General features: G+C 47.9%; 1 protein-coding gene across 5 annotated transcripts in view; it reads right to left on the bottom strand.

Moving 5' to 3' along the window:
• LOC123749573 (calpain-A) overlaps positions 1-18970 on the bottom strand; it is a 267048-nt gene that overhangs the window by 59911 nt on the left and 188167 nt on the right. For all 5 annotated transcript variants that reach the window (XM_069303392.1, XM_069303393.1, XM_069303394.1 and 2 more), the window contains one exon: positions 10515-10691. In XM_069303392.1, coding sequence (XP_069159493.1) covers positions 10515-10691 — 177 coding nt within the window. The remainder of the gene's footprint in view (positions 1-10514; positions 10692-18970) is intronic.

Below are 18970 nucleotides of genomic sequence, written 5' to 3'. Positions count from 1 at the left end.
GACGCGAAGAGGTCCACCTCGGGGCGCCCGAACGTCTGGCAAAGCCAAAGGAAGGACTCGTCGTCGACCGTCCACTCCGTGGAGAGAGGAACAAAGCGAGACAGGGCGTCGGCCAAGACGTTGGACACGCCCCGTACGTGAACCGCCAGGAGAGCCAAACCCCGAGAACTCAGCAGACGAGTCACCCGAAGCGACCAACCCCAAAGAGACAAGGACCGCATCGAACCCCCGCGGTTCAGGCAATGAACCACCGGAGAGCAGTCCGAATGGAGCCGAATCGTCGATCCGCGGGCCACCCGAATCCTCCCCAGAGCAAACCACACTGCCGCGAACTCCCGCACCGTACTGTGAGCTCGACGGAAGGACGGATCCCAACGCCCCTGGCCGGCCTGGTGAGCACTGGTCACAAAACCCCAGCCGAGACGACGCATCCGTGTACACATCGAGCGAGGGCTCGGGTAGGCGCCAAGGCACTGAACCCCGAAAAACCCGAAGAGGAAACCGGTGACGCAGCAACCGACACAAGTCCCCCGGGGGTCGAACCTGCGATCGCGAGAGAGGCGGAAGGGGGAACCCCGAAGGAACCAGAACAGCCGTCGAAGCCAAACCCGACCCGGCGGGTAGACCACCATCGCGAAGTTCAGGCTCCCGCACAGCCCCTCGAGCAACCGCCGGGTGACCCGAGGGCCCTCCAGAAACAGACGAAGGCGGGACCGCAGCCGCAGGAGAGACTCCGGAGGGAGAGACAAGGAGGCGGTTCGAGAGTCCCACCCGAGACCCAGCCATGTCCGAACCTGAGAGGGAACCAGATGGGACTTCCTCCAGTTCACCAAAAACCCGAACCCGGCGAGCTGGGAAAGAACCAAATCCCTGGCTAGCAAGCAAGCTGACTGGCTGGGAGCCCAAACCAGCCAGTCGTCGAGGTAGGCCAACACTCGAACACCTAGGAGACGCAAACGAGCCACCACAACCCGTGTAAGGCGTGTGAACACGCGAGGTGCCAGGTTCAACCCGAACGGGAGACAACGAAAGCGGTAACACAGACGCCCCACTACAAAACCGAGCCAGTCCCTGAACCGCGGATGAATCGGGACATGCCAATAAGCGTCCCGGAGGTCCAGGGACACCATCCAAGCTCCCGGCTCCAAGAGGAGCCGAACCTGAGACAGCGTAGTCATCCGAAAGGAGGGGCAATGAACCCAGGGGTTCAGACGGGACAAGTCCAGAATGAACCGCAGGTCCGCGCAGTCCCGTTTCGGAACCGGAAACAGACGGGAAACCCATCTGAGGGACGACGTCGTTTCGACGATGCCCAAGCGTACCCACTCCAAGACGACTCGACAGAGCGCAGGGGAAGAAGCCTGCCCTGCCAGCCCCGACCCCCCAAAGAGGGGAGGGGCCACCCAACGCCACCGCAGGCCGCGAGACACGACCCGAAAGGCCCACGAATCGTGGGACCAGGCGCGGGCGAACAGCGCAAGCCGCCCCCCCATCGCCCCGTCAAAGGGGCAAACCGCGAAAGGGCCAGCGACCCCTACGAGACCCAGAACCCCGCACAGCGCGAACACCGCGCCGACCAGACGAGGGAGGGTCCGCAGGAGGAGCCAACCCCAAACCTGACACCAGAGGCCTACCACGACGAGAGGAACCCCGAGCCCTGGCACGACCTTTCTGGGAAGACCCACCCCGGGACCCCCGGAAAACCAACAAGTCCGACATCGGACGACAAGCCGCCGACGCAGCCTGAATAAACTGCGCCACGGCCGACTCCCCAAACAGGAGAGGACAAAAAGGTGAAGAACACCTAAGAGCCAGAGCCCAAGCAGATCCCATGGAGGAACCCAGCACCGCCTGCCGACACGCGAGACGGGAAGCATAGAACAGGGAAACCGCATCCCGCAAAATCGGCGTGAACAGCTTCAACAAGGCAGCCGACGAACGCGCAGCCGAGGACAAGGTGCCGGACCCCGGGACGGACCCAAGCGTCCCCACATCCTCCACGAGCCAATCCGAAGACAGCTCCAGGAGGGAAAAGAACCGCAAGGCCGAACACAAAAGGCCCCGAGCGCGCAAGTCCTCCGCCACGAGCGCCGCCGAAAGGGAGGGAACCTGCACATGGAGCTGAATAACGCCCACATCGCGGGGAAGGGCAGGGGCAAACAAGCACTCATTCAGGTACTCAAGTTCACCCCCCAGGAAAACCTGAAGCACCGTGGAAGCTTCCCGCCACTCCAGCGCGCGGGAACGACAGAAGGAATGCCAGGAATCCAGACCAAACAAGGGGCAGTCTGCTAGCCAGGACGACTCCGGAACCTCGTAACGGAGCCAGAAAGGGAACGAAGTCCCAAACCTGAACGTGGACGGATCCATTTCCGAGGCATAATCCGGGTCACGCAGGAGGTAAGCTGCAAAGGCCGCTCGCACCACACCAGGTTGGATGCGATAAGCCGAAAACCTCCGGAAGGACGGAACCGACGTACCCGGGGGAACACGGAACCGTACCCGGGGAGGGGCCTACACCAAATCCAACTCGTACGCAGAGGGGGGGAAAGAAAACCCCACTCCTTGTAACAATAAGCCCCGCTCAGTGGGAAGAAAAACCCAGGCGGGGTCCAGCGGGGCCCAAGGCCCCCAAGTCAGCCCCTCCCCAGCCTCGAGGTCCGTCACCACAGGACCCGAGGCCGAGTCCTCTCCCCAAGCCCCGACCCCACAAGACAAGGACGGAGCAGCCGGAAAAGCTGGAGGAAGAGGGGCCCACTGGTCAGACCCTGAAGCTTCGGCCGGGAGACAAGACTCGAATGCCTCTGCCGCCCCCCCGGAAGGGGCAACCCCCGAAGCTGCCCGAGTCTCGAGATCAAGTAACCCCTGCTCCGACCCCGAAACCCTCAGACGCTTCGGGGCCGGAAGCAGGGGCGGGGGACCAGAACGAACAGAAGGGGAAGGACGAGGAGGTGCGGACTGAACCAGGATCGAAGCGACCCCCACCCCCAAGTCCGGGTCTCGAAAAGCAAAGCGGGGCAGCCCCGGGGCATCCGGGGAAGCAACCAACCGGGCGCGTTGCAACAGACGAAACCTAGACTGCAACGCACGTGCCGCCTGTACCCGAATAGAATCAGAGGATTGGGTAAATTGAGTCACAAGCAAGCAGCAACACTCACAGGACACAGGGTCGAAAGTATCACTGACCCAACAGGCAGCGTGGCAGAGGCAAAAACAATGAGGGTCACCCTGAGACAAGGGGACCGAGCAACCCTCAAACTCGCACACAGCGAGTGGGGACTCCGGGGTCACATCCATCAGACCCACGCGCCCCCTAGGGGATTCCCAGGGTCCTGAGCGTTTACTTTAAGAGGACTCGCGCTCAGGTAGTCCCAGGCAGGGTGCTGCAAACCGGCGCCCAAAACTACCAAGCAAACTTCTAAAGCTGAACCCCAGGGACGTGTACACTCACGGGGACCTAGCAGGGGGCGCCACCGATGAGAACAGTGGAAGGGCAAAAACAAACTGAATAAAATGACAGAACCCCCCACCAGGCAAAAACAAAAAGAAAAACAAAACCCCGCAAGAGGACAGCGAACCCCAAGGAACAGAGCCGGCCGCGATGTCGGGAAATACAAGCTGAGCAGCACCCTGCGCCCCTACCAGTGCAAACTGCCTCTTACCTGCCGGTAACAAGGGAGAACAGAACACCCAAGAGCCCAACAGGCGGCCGAAAAACCGAAAGGTAAAACGGACCAGCAGAGGCAGACCCCGAGGAGCCTGTGGAAGGTGGCCCCAAGCCCCAAGGGCAGTACTTACAGGGCACCTAGGGAAGGCAGCCCTAGGCGCATGCAGCCCGAGTACTGAAGATAACTCCTGGCTCTCGCACCCACAAAACTAACACCACACGCAAAGCACAGTGCAGTAGCGACACCGGAGCCAGAGCACACGACCATCGCCTATAGCATCAGCCTCAAGAACTGAGGTGTGGGTAGCCGGCGCGGGGGGTCTGGGGCTCCCCCTTCCCCCTCCCGGAGAGGGGGGAGCTGCGCAGACAGCGGCGCGGCAGTGTGTGACGTCACACTAGTTTGCTTGTTTTCGGTTGGGGAGTTCTATCCACTAGTTCGGTTTTAGGTAGCAATTTTAACCAGAATAGGGGTTTGTTTTGGGGCGCTTACCTTTCTGGGTGCCTGTTCCGGTCGATGGCAGACATAGAATGCTTCCACTAACACGGGGGCTTCTATAGGCCATTGCTCCCCTTGTCTCTCTGAGGGGGCCCGGTTCTGGCCGTGGTCCCCGGTAGGCCTAAGAACTCCATACACATGACTGATGCCAAAGTCTGACATTAGCATATCAGCCTGGGATAGCTCCGGGGAGCCGACAGGGCTCCCCCCAGAAAAAATTTACATTTAAAAAATAAAGTTTTAATTCCACAATAAAGGTACTGTATCATTTTAGGAAAATTTTGGAAAAATAACAATAAAAAGAGTCAGAGAAGCACTAAATAAAGAACAGCAATATAGGAAAAGTTAACACAACGTGCAGGTGAACCAACACAAGACGAACATATCAGAAATAATACACTACCAGTATTTACAATTCCTATAATATTGCTAATACAATATACAATAAAGCCCATATAATCAATAACTAAGCCAGTACAGTACATAAAAAGTACACATTATCTACTACAATAAACAAAGCAAACACAATGAAAATGAGTATTAAACAATGCTGCTCGAGTAGCAGGGACATTTTCCCAGCATGCTGTAGCAATTACCACTGTCTACACTTCCATAAAATGAAGAAAAATGTTACACAGTCTGACGTGATTATCTGATCAGATCTTCAAATTTGTCCCATAATTTCATGTAGGTATACTTTAGATACCATCAGTAAATAGGTAATACTGTATGCTTCTCGTGTTCCTAATGTGCCCGCGGCGTTCCTAACGTGCCCGCCGCGTTCCTAACGTGCACGCCGCATTCCTAGCAAGCCCCGCCGCGTTCCTAGCGAGCCCCCCCGCGTTCCTAGCGAGCCCCGCCGCGTTCCTAGCGAGCCCCGCCGCGTTCCTAGCGAGCCCCGCCGCCTTCCTAGCGTCCCCCGCCGCCTTCCTAGCGTCCCCCGCCGCCTTCCTAGCGTCCCCCGCCGCCTTCCTAGCGTCCCCCGCCGCCTTCCTAGCGTCCCCCGCCGCCTTCCTAGCGTCCCCCGCCGCCTTCCTAGCGTCCCCCGCCGCCTTCCTAGCGTCCCCCGCCGCCTTCCTAGCGTCCCCCGCCGCCTTCCTAGCGTCCCCCGCCGCCTTCCTAGCGTCCCCCGCCGCCTTCCTAGCGTCCCCCGCCGCCTTCCTAGCGTCCCCCGCCGCCTTCCTAGCGTCCCCCGCCGCCTTCCTAGCGTCCCCCGCCGCCTTCCTAGCGTCCCCCGCCACCTTCCTAGCGTCCCCCGCCACCTTCCTAGCGTGCCCCGCCACCTTCCTAGCGTGCCCGCCACCTTCCTAGCGTGCCCGCCACCTTCCTAGCGTGCTCGCCACCTTCCTAGCGTGCTCGCCACCTTCCTAGCGTGCTCGCCACCTTCCTAGCGGGCTCGCCACCTTCCTAGCGGGCTCGCCACCTTCCTAGCGGGCTCGCCACGTTCCTAACGGGCTCGCCACCTTCCTAGCGGGCTCGCCACGTTCCTAACGGGCTCGCCACATTCCAAGGGCAGTGCCATTAAAGTATGAGAGTATTTTTTAAATTTGTTTGTTGGTTAACAACTATTTAACTCGAATATTGCCAAACTAAGTCAAATATAAATAGCTGCAAGATTTTTGTATAATGATAAAGGAGATATTTTATGCACATAAGCAAAATAGTTTTCAAGACTGAATGCAGGTACTATACATGCATGTGATCTGTGGTATAGAACTGCACCTTTGTTCCATTATGCCTTGCCAGTAAGCAACATGAATAAGGCTTCAAGTCAATATGAAAAGCACTTTTGAAGAAAAACCCATCCATCCAGTTCCTTACAGTATGAAACTCATGCATTGTTTTAACGACAGGATTCATGAAAGTTAAGCAGAACGATCAAATCAACAAGGGCTGTGATGAGGGTTCGAACCTACATCCGGGATGATTCCAGACACGCCATAGTCAACTGCTTCACGACATGGTAAAAGAATTGCAACCTGGAGTGCTACTGCCCTCACGAGGATCCCGCAGCTTGTCCGAAGTACAAACCGGGGTTTTACACAATTTCTCCATGCACCAGGGCTCTGTCAACCAAATGTTCTACATCTTTGCCCTTATTTCAATACATACAGAAATCACAATAGCAGAACAACACTTTAGTAATTGGCAGAATTAAGCGTATTAATTGGTGTATTAAGCAGAACGACATTCTAGTAATTGGTGTGCCGGGGATCTTTTTTAATGTACCTACTGGGTCATACAAGGTACAGTACTAGGAAGGCAATAGAGAAAAACTCATTCCAGACCATGATGACCCTCTGAGGAACATCCATAAAGATTCAAAGCATTAACGAATCCTCACTTGTGCTGAACTGAAATTTCTCCAGTGTCTTCCTAGCAACTTAAATGATCCTGCAGGGTTGTTCGAGATGATCACTGTGGCTAGTGCCTAGAACGTTTTTCTTTCTGTTCATCAATCCTGTCTCTTAACAAATTCTTACCTAAAAGAGCAGCTGGATACAATAGCTCAAAAAGTTAGTTTTGCCCCAGAACATTCTTGAATTCAATAAAAGACAAATGAAAGTTACTCTGCTAATGATGAAAACATAACTGTCAATCATATAGTAAAGCTGATGCTACTTAAGTACCAGTAATAAGGGAGACAGTTTAGAGCAATACATCCAACAAGCACATGTATAGAGCAACAACAAGCATGTATAGGGAGAAGAGAACAGCAGTGGTCAAATGACAAGTTCAAGCAGTATAAACATAGACTATGTGGGCAAATAAATAAACGAGTTAAATTGTTTAGTACTAGAACATATCACACAAAGATATGACTGTACTAAAGATTTGAATAAAAAATAAAAAATTAAACAAAATATAAAAATCTGAATTTGTTTCATAAAAAAAACAGATTCACTAGGAATAGATAATGCATACCGGTAGGTTTAAGCACACAGCTTAACAAGATCTAGCAAATTATACAGGCAATTGCAAAAGATGTACAGTATTTTATGCACTGTGTGGAAGAACAAGCTGATGTAAACCTGAAAGTTCGAAAGCTATTCCAATGAACTTTCCATTATTTATTCTGTTATTTTTTATTAAGAGACTTAATATTATTTTCCCTGGAGGTTTTTCTATGATCAAACATTGAAGTGATAATTCACAAGGCCTAAGTATAACACCCAAGTGTAGGCATATGTGCAGAAAAGCCATATCTTTTAACTACTCAAACCTGATCAGTCAATACCTTTAAGGCCAAGATCTCCTAGGAAAAGAAATTAACATGAGTTAGACATAATGAACATTCAAGATTCACAAGTGTATTGCTGATATGGTAAAAACAAAAGAGGCCAACTAAATTTGATTGAATGTTTTGTCCATGTTAACGTTAAAGACAAGTGTGAAGTGTGGGACCAGACTACACACTAGAAGGTGAAGGGACGACGACGTTTCGGTCCGTCCTGGACCATTCTCAAGTCGATTGTGACAAGTAGACAATCAACTTGAGAATGGTCCAGGACGGACCGAAACGTCGTCGTCCCTTCACCTTCTAGTGTGTGGTCTGGTCAACATACTTTAGCCACATTATTGTGACTCATCGCCTGCACGTGAAGTGTGGGGTGAGAAAGAGAGGGCGTGGCTGGGTTGATGCCGTGCCCACACACCATCACCCTCACACCTCGAGATAAGACGGCACCTTTTGCATACTGATAACCAAAATGAGTTGCCTCAAGAATGTGAATAAAATACTCTATGCTCCTTTAGTTACTTCTTGCAAAATGCACTATTAGTCGAGTATGAATATTTAATAGTGTATTCACCTTGAGTTATACTTAACAATGCTAATTGATTGTTAATCTAAATCTTGAAAGAGTGCAACAATACAAGATATGTGTATTATTTTAACAGCATAGTTAATAAATTAATAAGCACTGTAATGCACAGAAATACGATCACATGTGTATAGTTACAAGTACTTAAACAAGAGAAGCATTAGTCACAAGACATATATATTAAATACACAGACAAGTCAACAGAATACTGTATAAATATGACATGCACCTGCAAAGTCAATTTTGTAAAGCATTTCTTAATTAATATTCAAAATTCAATTAATGATTGGGAATTAAAAATACTGTACATAAACTTACCAAGAAAACTGATAGTTTACAATGAAATATCATGTGAGCCCAAATTATAAATTACAAAAACAGAATATACTGTATTATATTATTGTATTATGAAGTTTAATAGTCAATAAAAGTCAATGTTCACTAACTCAGGTGCAGCAAATTCTTGCTATTGAAATTCACACAAAATTAGATTTAAAATGTATAATGGTTCATTTTGAATGGGCAATAGCAACCACCATTTCTCATCTAATGCACTAATAATGTTTTAAGAATATTTATATATTTCTAACATAATAATAGTTTGGAAGATGCTACATGAAACACATGACTACAGTCACAAAAATATAATTTGTGTGATATAGTAATGTACAGTAATGGTTAGAAACAAGGTTTAACTTTTAATAATTATGCTAAAACTTTGATGAAATATCAACTTTGATTATAGATAGATCTGCCAAAGTGAGAGTTTGAAAACATTTCTGTGTATACTAATTTTGGCATTTGATTGAGGCCACATCTTCACCATGCACTACCTTCATCACTGTAATCATTTTCCCTTTACATGAACATCCTCATCACAGAAACCATTTTTGCTACCCGGGCTCTACTGGGTACCTCCCATCTAGGTCACCATCATCATCATCACCTTCTCTCTCCTTCACCGCCTCCCCTCCCCTTCACTACCTTTCTGACCCCTCACTACCATTCCGACCCTTCACCACCACTACTCATCGCAACTTTCCTTTCATCCCTATAAACACTGTCATCAATAAACTCCATAAAAGAAACTAACAGTTATTCATGCAGAAAATATTATGCTAGATGAATCTTAGTAAAGATGGCATCTGGTGTTTAGCAAGATTTAAAATAATGTCATTTTATATTACATGTAAAGAAAGGGGGGGTGGGGCCATGAGGCTCAACCCCAACCAGCAAATGTCCTTTCTCAGAGAAAGATCAGTCAACCTGCAAAGTTTAGTGAGGCTAGCCCCATATGTCTGACCTCCAACTTCAAGCAGACAGACAGACATTATGATTATACTAGAGGGGATATCCGGCTGTGCCTGGGTCTTTTTCCCTCTCTCATCTCTCTTTCTCTAAGCCCCATTTCCAACCTCTCCACCATGCTCCCCAAACATCTCCCCTCTACCTCTCCTCTCCCTCTACTTTCTCCTTCTCCCTTCTCTCCAACACTCGTCCTCTCTCCCAATCTCCACTCCCGATTTTTTCGCCTCTCCTACATCTTCCTCACCCCCCCACCTCCCATCCTTCTTCCACCCCTCGACCTTACTTTCCTGTTTTTCCTTCCGTTCCAGCATCCCCCTCTCCCTCTCTTTACTTTTTTCTCCCCCTCCCCTCTCTATCAGAAAAATTATATAGTGAAGAACTGAAACAGCCAAATATGTCTATGGAGAACACAACCAACATTTCAGACTTAACTTCATGAAAATCCCTCGGGTTGGGGGAATGGAAGGAGGGTTAGATACTGATATTTTTTAAAGTGTGGCAACGGTGCCAACCTCGACAGGCCTATATGACATTGCCATACCCCACATAATTATGTGAGAAAGTTGGGTGAGGCCAGCCCCAAGAGTCTGTCCTCGAAACTCGAACAGAACACAAACAGGCGGGTGTTTCTTCTATCTTTCTCTTCCCTCATGTATATGCTTCCCCTCAATCTCCCTACCCATCACTTTGACGCGACAACAGAGCGATGCAGATTTAAATATTTCCATACACCTAAATTGCGTCTTCAATAACTACAATGGCAAATTAAAAGAGTCAACATTACAATGAACTTTCTCAAAAGATGCATTACCCAAATGTCCCGATATAATTTCTCTGGAAGAAAGATTCGAGCATTAATGCAAATAATAATGTACACTTCCTCTATCACTAAAATCTTTGAGCTATTTAAGCTTTTTTAGCTGGCCAGGCTTTCAACTACTGCATCACGCAACATTCTAGACCTAATCATAGGAGCCACAACTAAATTTGCATTAAATTCATATTTTTGGGGAGGCGCTGCATTCTCATTCACGTACAGTGGCATTATTCTCATTCAGGTCTAATGGCATCATTCTCATCATGCACAAGGTGTCTTCATGACCTGTGAGGGCAGCAGCCAGCCTCCGTGACACAGGTCACACTCAACAGAGGCATCGCCTACACTACCACTCCACTGTACTTCAACAACAGAAGGATCATGGAGTTACTGTATACTCACATGGGGCCGCTTCCACTCGAAGGGCTTAGGCGGGGAGCGGGAGAAGAAGATGGAGGAGTCCGCAGCAGCAAATTCAGGGTCCTCAAACAGAGTACCCTCATCTTGACATTGCTGGCGGAGGCTGTAGAAGTCTTGTACTTGGCCCCTGGGGCGCAGACCTGATCCGCGCTCACCGAACTGCAGAAAGACAAAGGAGATGCAATCACACTGAAGACGAAAGCACTACTTAAATCTAGCAATTGTTATGAGGGAATGATAGAAACTCACTGGTGTGGTGATTCAATTACACAATCAAACTTAAGAAAAGCAGAAATGATTGTATGAAGTACAACGTGTGTGTGTGTGTGTGTGTGTGTGTGTGTGTGTGTGTGTACCAACCTATTTGTGCTTGCAGAATCGAGCATTGACTCTTGAATGCCGCCTTTCTAGCCACCGGTTGTTTATTGCAATGACTTTTCCCATTTCCCAGGATACTCTTATCGGATAAGACGGGTAAGTTGTTTAGTGTTAGCATAAGTAAAACTCTGTTTAGTGTTTTCAGGTTACAGTTGTGTGTGTAAACTAAAGTCTTTAAAAATGTAATAAGTTATTACGAAACGCGTTCAAGCGTCGAGTCAGACTAGAAATAAAAATGAATTTTGGAGAATTGATTTTTCAATTACCATCGACAGTAAAAAGAAACATAAGAAAGAGAAAATTCATGTTAGAATTATTAATCTTACTTTTTCAGTCATATTTAATAACATATATATATATATATTATATATATATATATATATATATATATATATATATATATATATATATATATATATATATATATATATATATATATATATATATATATATATATAACTTTATTTATATATGAAGAGTTCTTACAATCTTGTAAAGCAACTAGCACACGTAGCATTTCGGGCAAGTCCTTAGTCCAAACTTTCCCCGGAATACGACCCGCCAAATCGTTTAACAACCAGGTACCCATTCACTGCTGCTGAGTGAACAGAGGCTACAGTTAAGGACTGGCACCCAGTCAATCACACCAGGCTAGGATACGAACTCAGGCCAATTCGCTCGCGAAGCACCAGACGAGTGTTTTACCACTGGGCCATGGGGACACACATACATACATATACATTATTTTTCTATTTTATAAATAAATAAAGCCAGGATAGAGTGTCACACATTCGTACCGTAAGTCTCAAGCGCATATACCGACCTTAAAAAGCAGCAGTAGCAGCAGCAGCGACAGCGTTATGACCAGTCATGAATTATATAATACCTTGAATGTCTCTGTAAAATCCTCGGTACTGAACACGGAACTCATCCGGTGTCTCTTCCTCCCATAGATCTTGACCTGATCGGAAGGCCTGTCGGTCGGTGCCGGGGTGGGTGAGGCATCGCCATTAGCTCCGGATGGGAGAGGAAACGTCCACGTGTTCACGAACTCATGTTGTGGGTCACAGGTCGTTCGTGTGTTCCCAACCCGTGGCCCATCAGTGATTGATCGTGTGCTGGAGTACGTTGGCACATCAGCAGTGGTCGTTCGTGTGCTGGAGAACCTTGGCACATCAGCATTGATCGTTCGTGTGCTGGAGAACCTTGGCACATCAGCAGTGATCGTTCGTGTGCTGAAGAACTTTGGCCCATCATCAGTTATCGTTCGTGTGCTGGAGACGGTTCGTGTGTTGATGGTTGGTCTCACTTTCGGGTTAAAAACGCGCTTGTTGGAGGTGATGGTGAACTGTATGCTGGTTCCCATTTTCTTCTACTCTCAGACTTCCACTACTTGTCACTACTACCTGCCACAATATATTTTTAAATAACAAAACCTGGCGTGATACACCCAAAATACATAGTGTATGTGAAACCTATGTACATGTCGAGTTACACAACGGTGGCTCTGACCAGTAATTGGATGGGTGACCACTGGAACAGATTAGCTAAAGGAGAGGAAACACCCGGACAAGCCCTAGACAGGTTTCCCAAACCGACCAGGGATACCACACCAGTACTCCACTCTAGTGTGTATAGCTGTATGGATGGTACAGTGGGTGGAGGGAGGGAAGTTTAGGGAGGTTTGGGTGGGTAGGTGCGCTCTGAGGCCAACCCGTCCTCTTAAAAATAACGTCGCTTTTGGCTCGTATGCGCGCTATGGCCAAAAGTGGACGTAATTTGAAATGAAATCGACTCGCAAAAGTGACATACTGTTCCGTTTTCTGTTTGAGTCGTCCGGCCTACTCGGAAAGGTTAGGAGAGGAAACTTTCAATTAACGTTTTGAAACTTTATGAGAATTTCCTGCCCATCTAACTTACCAGAGGACCCTTAACTTACTGTTGTTAAAAAAAAATCCCAAATATATTTTCATCTTTTTTTCATTTTCAAATTATGTCCACTTTTGGCCATACGGGTAAACAGCCAAAAGCAACGTTATTTTTAAGAGGACAGGTTGGCCAGCCCTTCATGCACCCTGACGCTAGCTTCTAGTCAGTGGAGTACATATACACACTAGAAGGGACCAGGACACACTAGAAGGGACCAGGACACACTACAAGAAGAGGGCAGGACACACTACATAAAGGAGTAATCATTCCGTGAAAATTTAAATACCGGATTTACCCAAGGGTCACTAACCCTAGTGGCCTCAACGAGGACAGGAAGCTGGCAATTTTCCCCGGCAGTTACGTGGCTCTGAACGTAACTTAGCATGAGTTACAAGTCACTGAACGTAACTTAGCATCAGTTACAAGTCACTGAACGTAACTTAGCATCAGTTACAAGTCACTGAACGTAACTTAGCATGAGTTACAAGTCACTGAACGTAACTTAGCATCAGTTACAAGTCACTGAACGTAACTTAGCATCAGTTACAAGTCACTGAACGTAACTTAGCATCAGTTACAAGTCACTGAACGTAACTTAGCATCAGTTACAAGTCACTGAACGTAACTTAGCATCAGTTACAAGTCACTGAACGTAACTTAGCATCAGTTACAAGTCACTGAACGTAACTTAGCATCAGTTACAAGTCACTGAACGTAACTTAGCATCAGTTACAAGTCACTGAACGTAACTTAGCATCAGTTACAAGTCACTGAATGTAACTTAGCATCAGTTACAAGTCACTGAATGTAACTTAGCATCAGTTACAAGTCACTGAACGTAACTTAGCATCAGTTACAAGTCACTGAACGTAACTTAGCATCAGTTACAAGTCACTGAACGTAACTTAGCATCAGTTGCAAGTCACTGAACGTAACTTAGCATCAGTTGCAAGTCACTGAACGTAACTTAGCATCAGTTACAAGTCACTGAACGTAACTTAGCATCAGTTACAAGTCACTGAACGTAACTTAGCATCAGTTACAAGTCACTGAACGTAACTTAGCATCAGTTATAAGTCACTGAACGTAACTTAGCATCAGTTACAAGTCACTGAACGTAACTTAGCATCAGTTACAAGTCACTGAACGTAACTTAGCATCAGTTACAAGTCACTGAACGTAACTTAGCATCAGTTACAAGTCACTGAACGTAACTTAGCATCAGTTACAAGTCACTGAACGTAACTTAGCATCAGTTACAAGTCACTGAACGTAACTTAGCATCAGTTACAAGTCACTGAACGTAACTTAGCATCAGTTACAAGTCACTGAACGTAACTTAGCATCAGTTACAAGTCACTGAACGTAACTTAGCATCAGTTACAAGTCACTGAACGTAACTTAGCATCAGTTACAAGTCACTGAACGTAACTTAGCATCAGTTACAAGTCACTGAACGTAACTTAGCATCAGTTACAAGTCACTGAACGTAACTTAGCATCAGTTACAAGTCACTGAACGTAACTTAGCATCAGTTACAAGTCACTGAACGTAACTTAGCATCTGTTACGTGTCTCTGAACGTAACTTAGCATTAGTTATGTGGCTTTGAACGTAACTTAGCATCAGTTACACGTCACTGAAAGTAACTTAGCATCTGTTACGTGTCTCTGAACGTAACTTAGCATCAGTTACAAGTCACTGAACGTAATCTAACATCAGTTATGTGGCTGTGAACCTAACTTAATATCTGTTATGTGGCTCTGAACATAACTTAGCATCAGTAATGTGGCTTTGAACGTAACTTAGCATCAGTTACAAGTCACTGATCGTAACTTAGCATCAGTTACAAGTCACTGAACGTAACTTAGCATCAGTTACAAGTCACTGAGTGTAACTTAATATTAGGTACTTAACACTGAACGTAACTTAGCATCAGTTGTGGCTCTGAACGCGACTTAGCATCAGTTACAAGTCACTGAACGTAACTTAGTATCAGTTACAAGTCACTGAATGAAACTTAACATTAGGTACTTAACACTGAACATAAGTTAGCATTAGTTACATGACACTGAACCTAACTTAACACGCACAAAAACCAAACCAGCCAATGGACCACGTGCCCAACAAGATCAAGTTATACTCAAGTTACAATACTAGCGCACTAACACACGAGAGAGGAGCGGGCATAACTGTCTTGAGTATAAGGGTATATCCAGATATATTCCTTTCCTGTTCTTTCGTCTATAGCTACCAAATCTTGCCTCCAGTTTCAGGTTCTCATAAAAGGAATTAAAGAACACATTTTCCCCTTCCTTTAACCTGCATCAAATACTATGTACTGTATTGTAGAGTAACTGGTAAAGACTGGAGATATAATATGATTTATTTGATTAAGTACATATGTAAACAAAATAAATCCGTTTTGCGAAATCTGGCAATATTGCGCGCGCAGCTGAGGTTATACAGTACAGTACATCCTGTTTATCTTTTGTTTTATGTACAATTAAATACAGCTTTGTCAGTGTACTTTGTACAAAATACACGAGACACTCTCGTAATGTTATACAAACATCTTGATGTTACTGCGCAACATCCAGGAGATCAATACAAGTGTAGAGATGAAGATGAATCTTGTACGCTGGTACACAGGTTTGCAAGAAGTTTTGGCGCCAATAATAGGTTATTGGAAATAAATCTCGACACTATGGAGGACAGAAGGCACAGAGGGGATATGATCACAACGTACAAGATACTGAGGTGGAGGATAGATAAGGTGGAGAAAGACGGCCTCTTCAAATTGAGAGACAGTACAACAAAGAGGACACGGGTGAATTCTGGAATCACAAATTGAGTCCAAGGAACGTAGGAACTCGTCCTCAGTAAGAGTAGTAAACAAGAGGAGTGCAATGAAAGGAGAAGTTGTAGAAGCCACCTCCATCCGCAGCTGGTAGGCCAGATTCAACAAGGAATTTGAATGCCAAAAGAGTTGTAACACAACATGTATAACATGGTTACGAGGCGGGGCATAAAGAGCTAGGCACTCCCCTACAGACACTGCTGGGCAGACACCGCCAGGCAGACACTGCTGGGCAGACACCGCCAGGCAGACACTGCTGGGCAGACACCGCCAGGCAGACACTGCTGGGCAGACACCGCCAGGCAGACACTGCTGGGCAGACACCGCCAGGCAGACACCGCCAGGCAGACACCGCCGGGCAGACACCGCCAGGCAGACACCGCCAGGCAGTCACTGCCAGGCAGACACCGCCAGGCAGACAGTGCCAGGCAGACACCGCCAGGCAGACAGTGCCAGGCAGACACCGCCAGGCAGACAGTGCCAGGCAGACACCGCCAGGCAGGCAGTGCAAGGCAGTCACCGCCAGGCAGTCACCGCCAGGCAGACACCGCCAGGCAGACACCGCCAGGCAGACACCGCCAGGCAGACAGTGCCAGGCAGACACCGCCATGCAGACACCGCCAGGCAGACACCGCCAGGCAGACAGTGCCAGGCAGACACCGCCAGGCAGACACCGCCAGGCAGACAGTGCCAGGCAGACACCGCCAGGCAGACACCGCCAGGCAGACAGTGCCAGGCAGACAGTGCCAGGCAGACAGTGCCAGGCAGACACCGCCAGGCAGACAGTGCCAGGCAGACAGTGCCAGGCAGACAGTGCCAGGCAGACACCGCCAGGCAGACACCGCCAGGCAGACACCGCCAGGCAGACACCGCCAGGCAGACACCGCCAGGCAGACACCGCCAGGCAGACACCGCCAGGCAGACAGTGCCAGGCAGACACCGCCAGGCAGACACCGCCAGGCAGACAGTGCCAGGCAGTCACCGCCAGGCAGACAGTGCCAGGCAGACACCGCCAGGCAGACAGTGCCAGGCAGACACCGCCAGGCAGACAGTGCCAGGCAGACACCGCCAGGCAGACAGTGCCAGGCAGACAGTGCCAGGCAGACAGTGCCAGGCAGACACCGCCAGGCAGACACTCGCAGACATTATGCCGGACTGCAACCTGTCCTCTTCAAAAGAACGTCGCTTTTGGCCGTTTGCCCGTATGGCCGAATTTGGACGTAATTTGAAAATGAAAAAAATTAAAATAAATTTGGTATTTTTTTCAATAACAGTAAGTTAAGGGTCCTCTGGTAGGTTAGGTGGGCAGGAAATTCTCATAAAGTTTCAAAACTGTATGAAAAACGTTAATTTAAAGTTTCCGTTTCTAAGCTTGCCGAGTAAGCCGGACGACTCAAACAGAAAACGGAACAGTACGTCACTTTTGTGAGACGATTTCATTTCAAATTACGTCCAAATTTGGCCATAGTGCGCATACGGGCCAAAAGTGACGTTATTTTTAAGAGGACGGGTTGCGCTATCAGCGGACGGAAGTCGACGATAACACCACCACGCTGGCTCCTCGCTACACCACCAGAGACACGCACAAATAACCCTTGTGTATACCTGTATGAACACCTATACCTATTATGTATACACTCTATACGTATTAACACCTGAATAATAACAGGTGTTCATACTGTGTAATATCTAACACCTGTTCTCCTCCCCTTGCAAGAGTCATTATACTGAACATGTTAAGAGAGTCGAGCCTGACGCAGCAGGGACGCCATCTTGGAACACCCACATACATGTTCACACCTGAACCTCTGCCAGCCACCATAAACTACAAGTGCTGCCTCTGTGTGCACTTGCGGTGGACGGTAGAGCGACAGTCTCGCTTCATGCAGGTCGGTGTTCAATACCCCGACTGTCCACAAGCGGTTGGGCACCATTCCTTTCCACCCGTCCCATCCCTAATCTTTATCCTGACCCCCTTTCCCAGTGTTACATAGTCGTAATGACTTGACGCTTTCCCTTGATAGTTTCCTTCCTCTAATGCACGTCAATTATAATGATAAGCTGTGATAAGCCAAGATAATATTGACCCCTGGGCGGTTATGGCTTGAAACTGAACTGGTGGTGTGATAACTGGAAGGTTTCTAAAGAGAGTGAGAAGGGGGTATAGGTGGTGATGCCCACCTCTCTCTCTCTCTCTCTCTCTCTCTCTCTCTCTCTCTCTCTCTCTCTCTCTCTCTCTCTCTCTCTCTCTCTCTCTCTCACTGTGAGAGTGAGAGAGAGGGGGGGGGGGGGGGTCGTGGCGGTGGCGCCGTCAGGTCTGGCGCCACACCCCGTGGTGGTCAGACAAGCGGGGATCGTTGCCCTAGTTTAAGGTGTCCCTGGAGCCCGACCTTACAGTACAGCCATTACCATAACCCCCCCCCCCCACTTCCAGGTCACACCCACCTCCAGAGTTCTCTAGATATTTGTGGTGGTGTGAAAGCACATCACGGCTTCAGTAATAGTCCACGTGTAAACTGAAAAGTAAACTTTTATCCTAAATAGATATTATTCTCTATATATCACTATTGTATTATAAATCATTGGTTTTAAAATATAAAAGGTCTATGCTGAAAATGTTTTCTTTGAAGGATTTGGTTTTCTGAAAACGGAATTCTCTGACATACAGTTTTCAAATTGCATATTTCACATTATCGTCAATAACACATCATATTAACGTAACAAAACCTTGCACCACCGCTCATAGGATGGGTATGGGGTGCACAATGAATAAACAAATGCAAGTGTGTCAAGTCAAAAGCAAACAATGCCTAAGTTGCCATTCAAACACAGAAGGATGAAGATGGAAGAGTGGAGGGCAGGCGCGAGTGACCCCAAGCACCCCACAAGCACGTCAACACTGTGGAGACACAAGCATGCTGATAACCTATCTCTGGTGACACAACACTGGCAGGATGCGTCGCCTGATGCTGACAACCAACACCACAGAGAGAGAGAGAGAGAGAGAGAGAGAGAGAGAGAGAGAGAGAGAGAGAGAGAGAGAGAGAGAGAGAGAGAGAGAGAGAGAGAGAGAGAGAGAGAGACAGAGACAGAGACAGAGACAGAGAGAGAGAGAGAGAGAGAGAGAGAGAGAGAGAGAGAGAGACAGAGACAGAGACAGAGACAGAGAGAGAGAGAGAGAGAGAGAGAGAGAGAGAGAGAGAGAGAGAGAGAGAGAGAGAGAGAGAGAGAGAGAGAGACAGAGACAGAGAGAGAGAGAGAGACAGACAGAC

Source organism: Procambarus clarkii, chromosome 50 (genome assembly GCF_040958095.1).
Source record: "Procambarus clarkii isolate CNS0578487 chromosome 50, FALCON_Pclarkii_2.0, whole genome shotgun sequence".
In the NCBI taxonomy this organism is placed as follows: Eukaryota; Metazoa; Arthropoda; class Malacostraca; order Decapoda; family Cambaridae; genus Procambarus; species Procambarus clarkii.
This window is presented reverse-complemented; position numbering and strand designations above follow the sequence as displayed.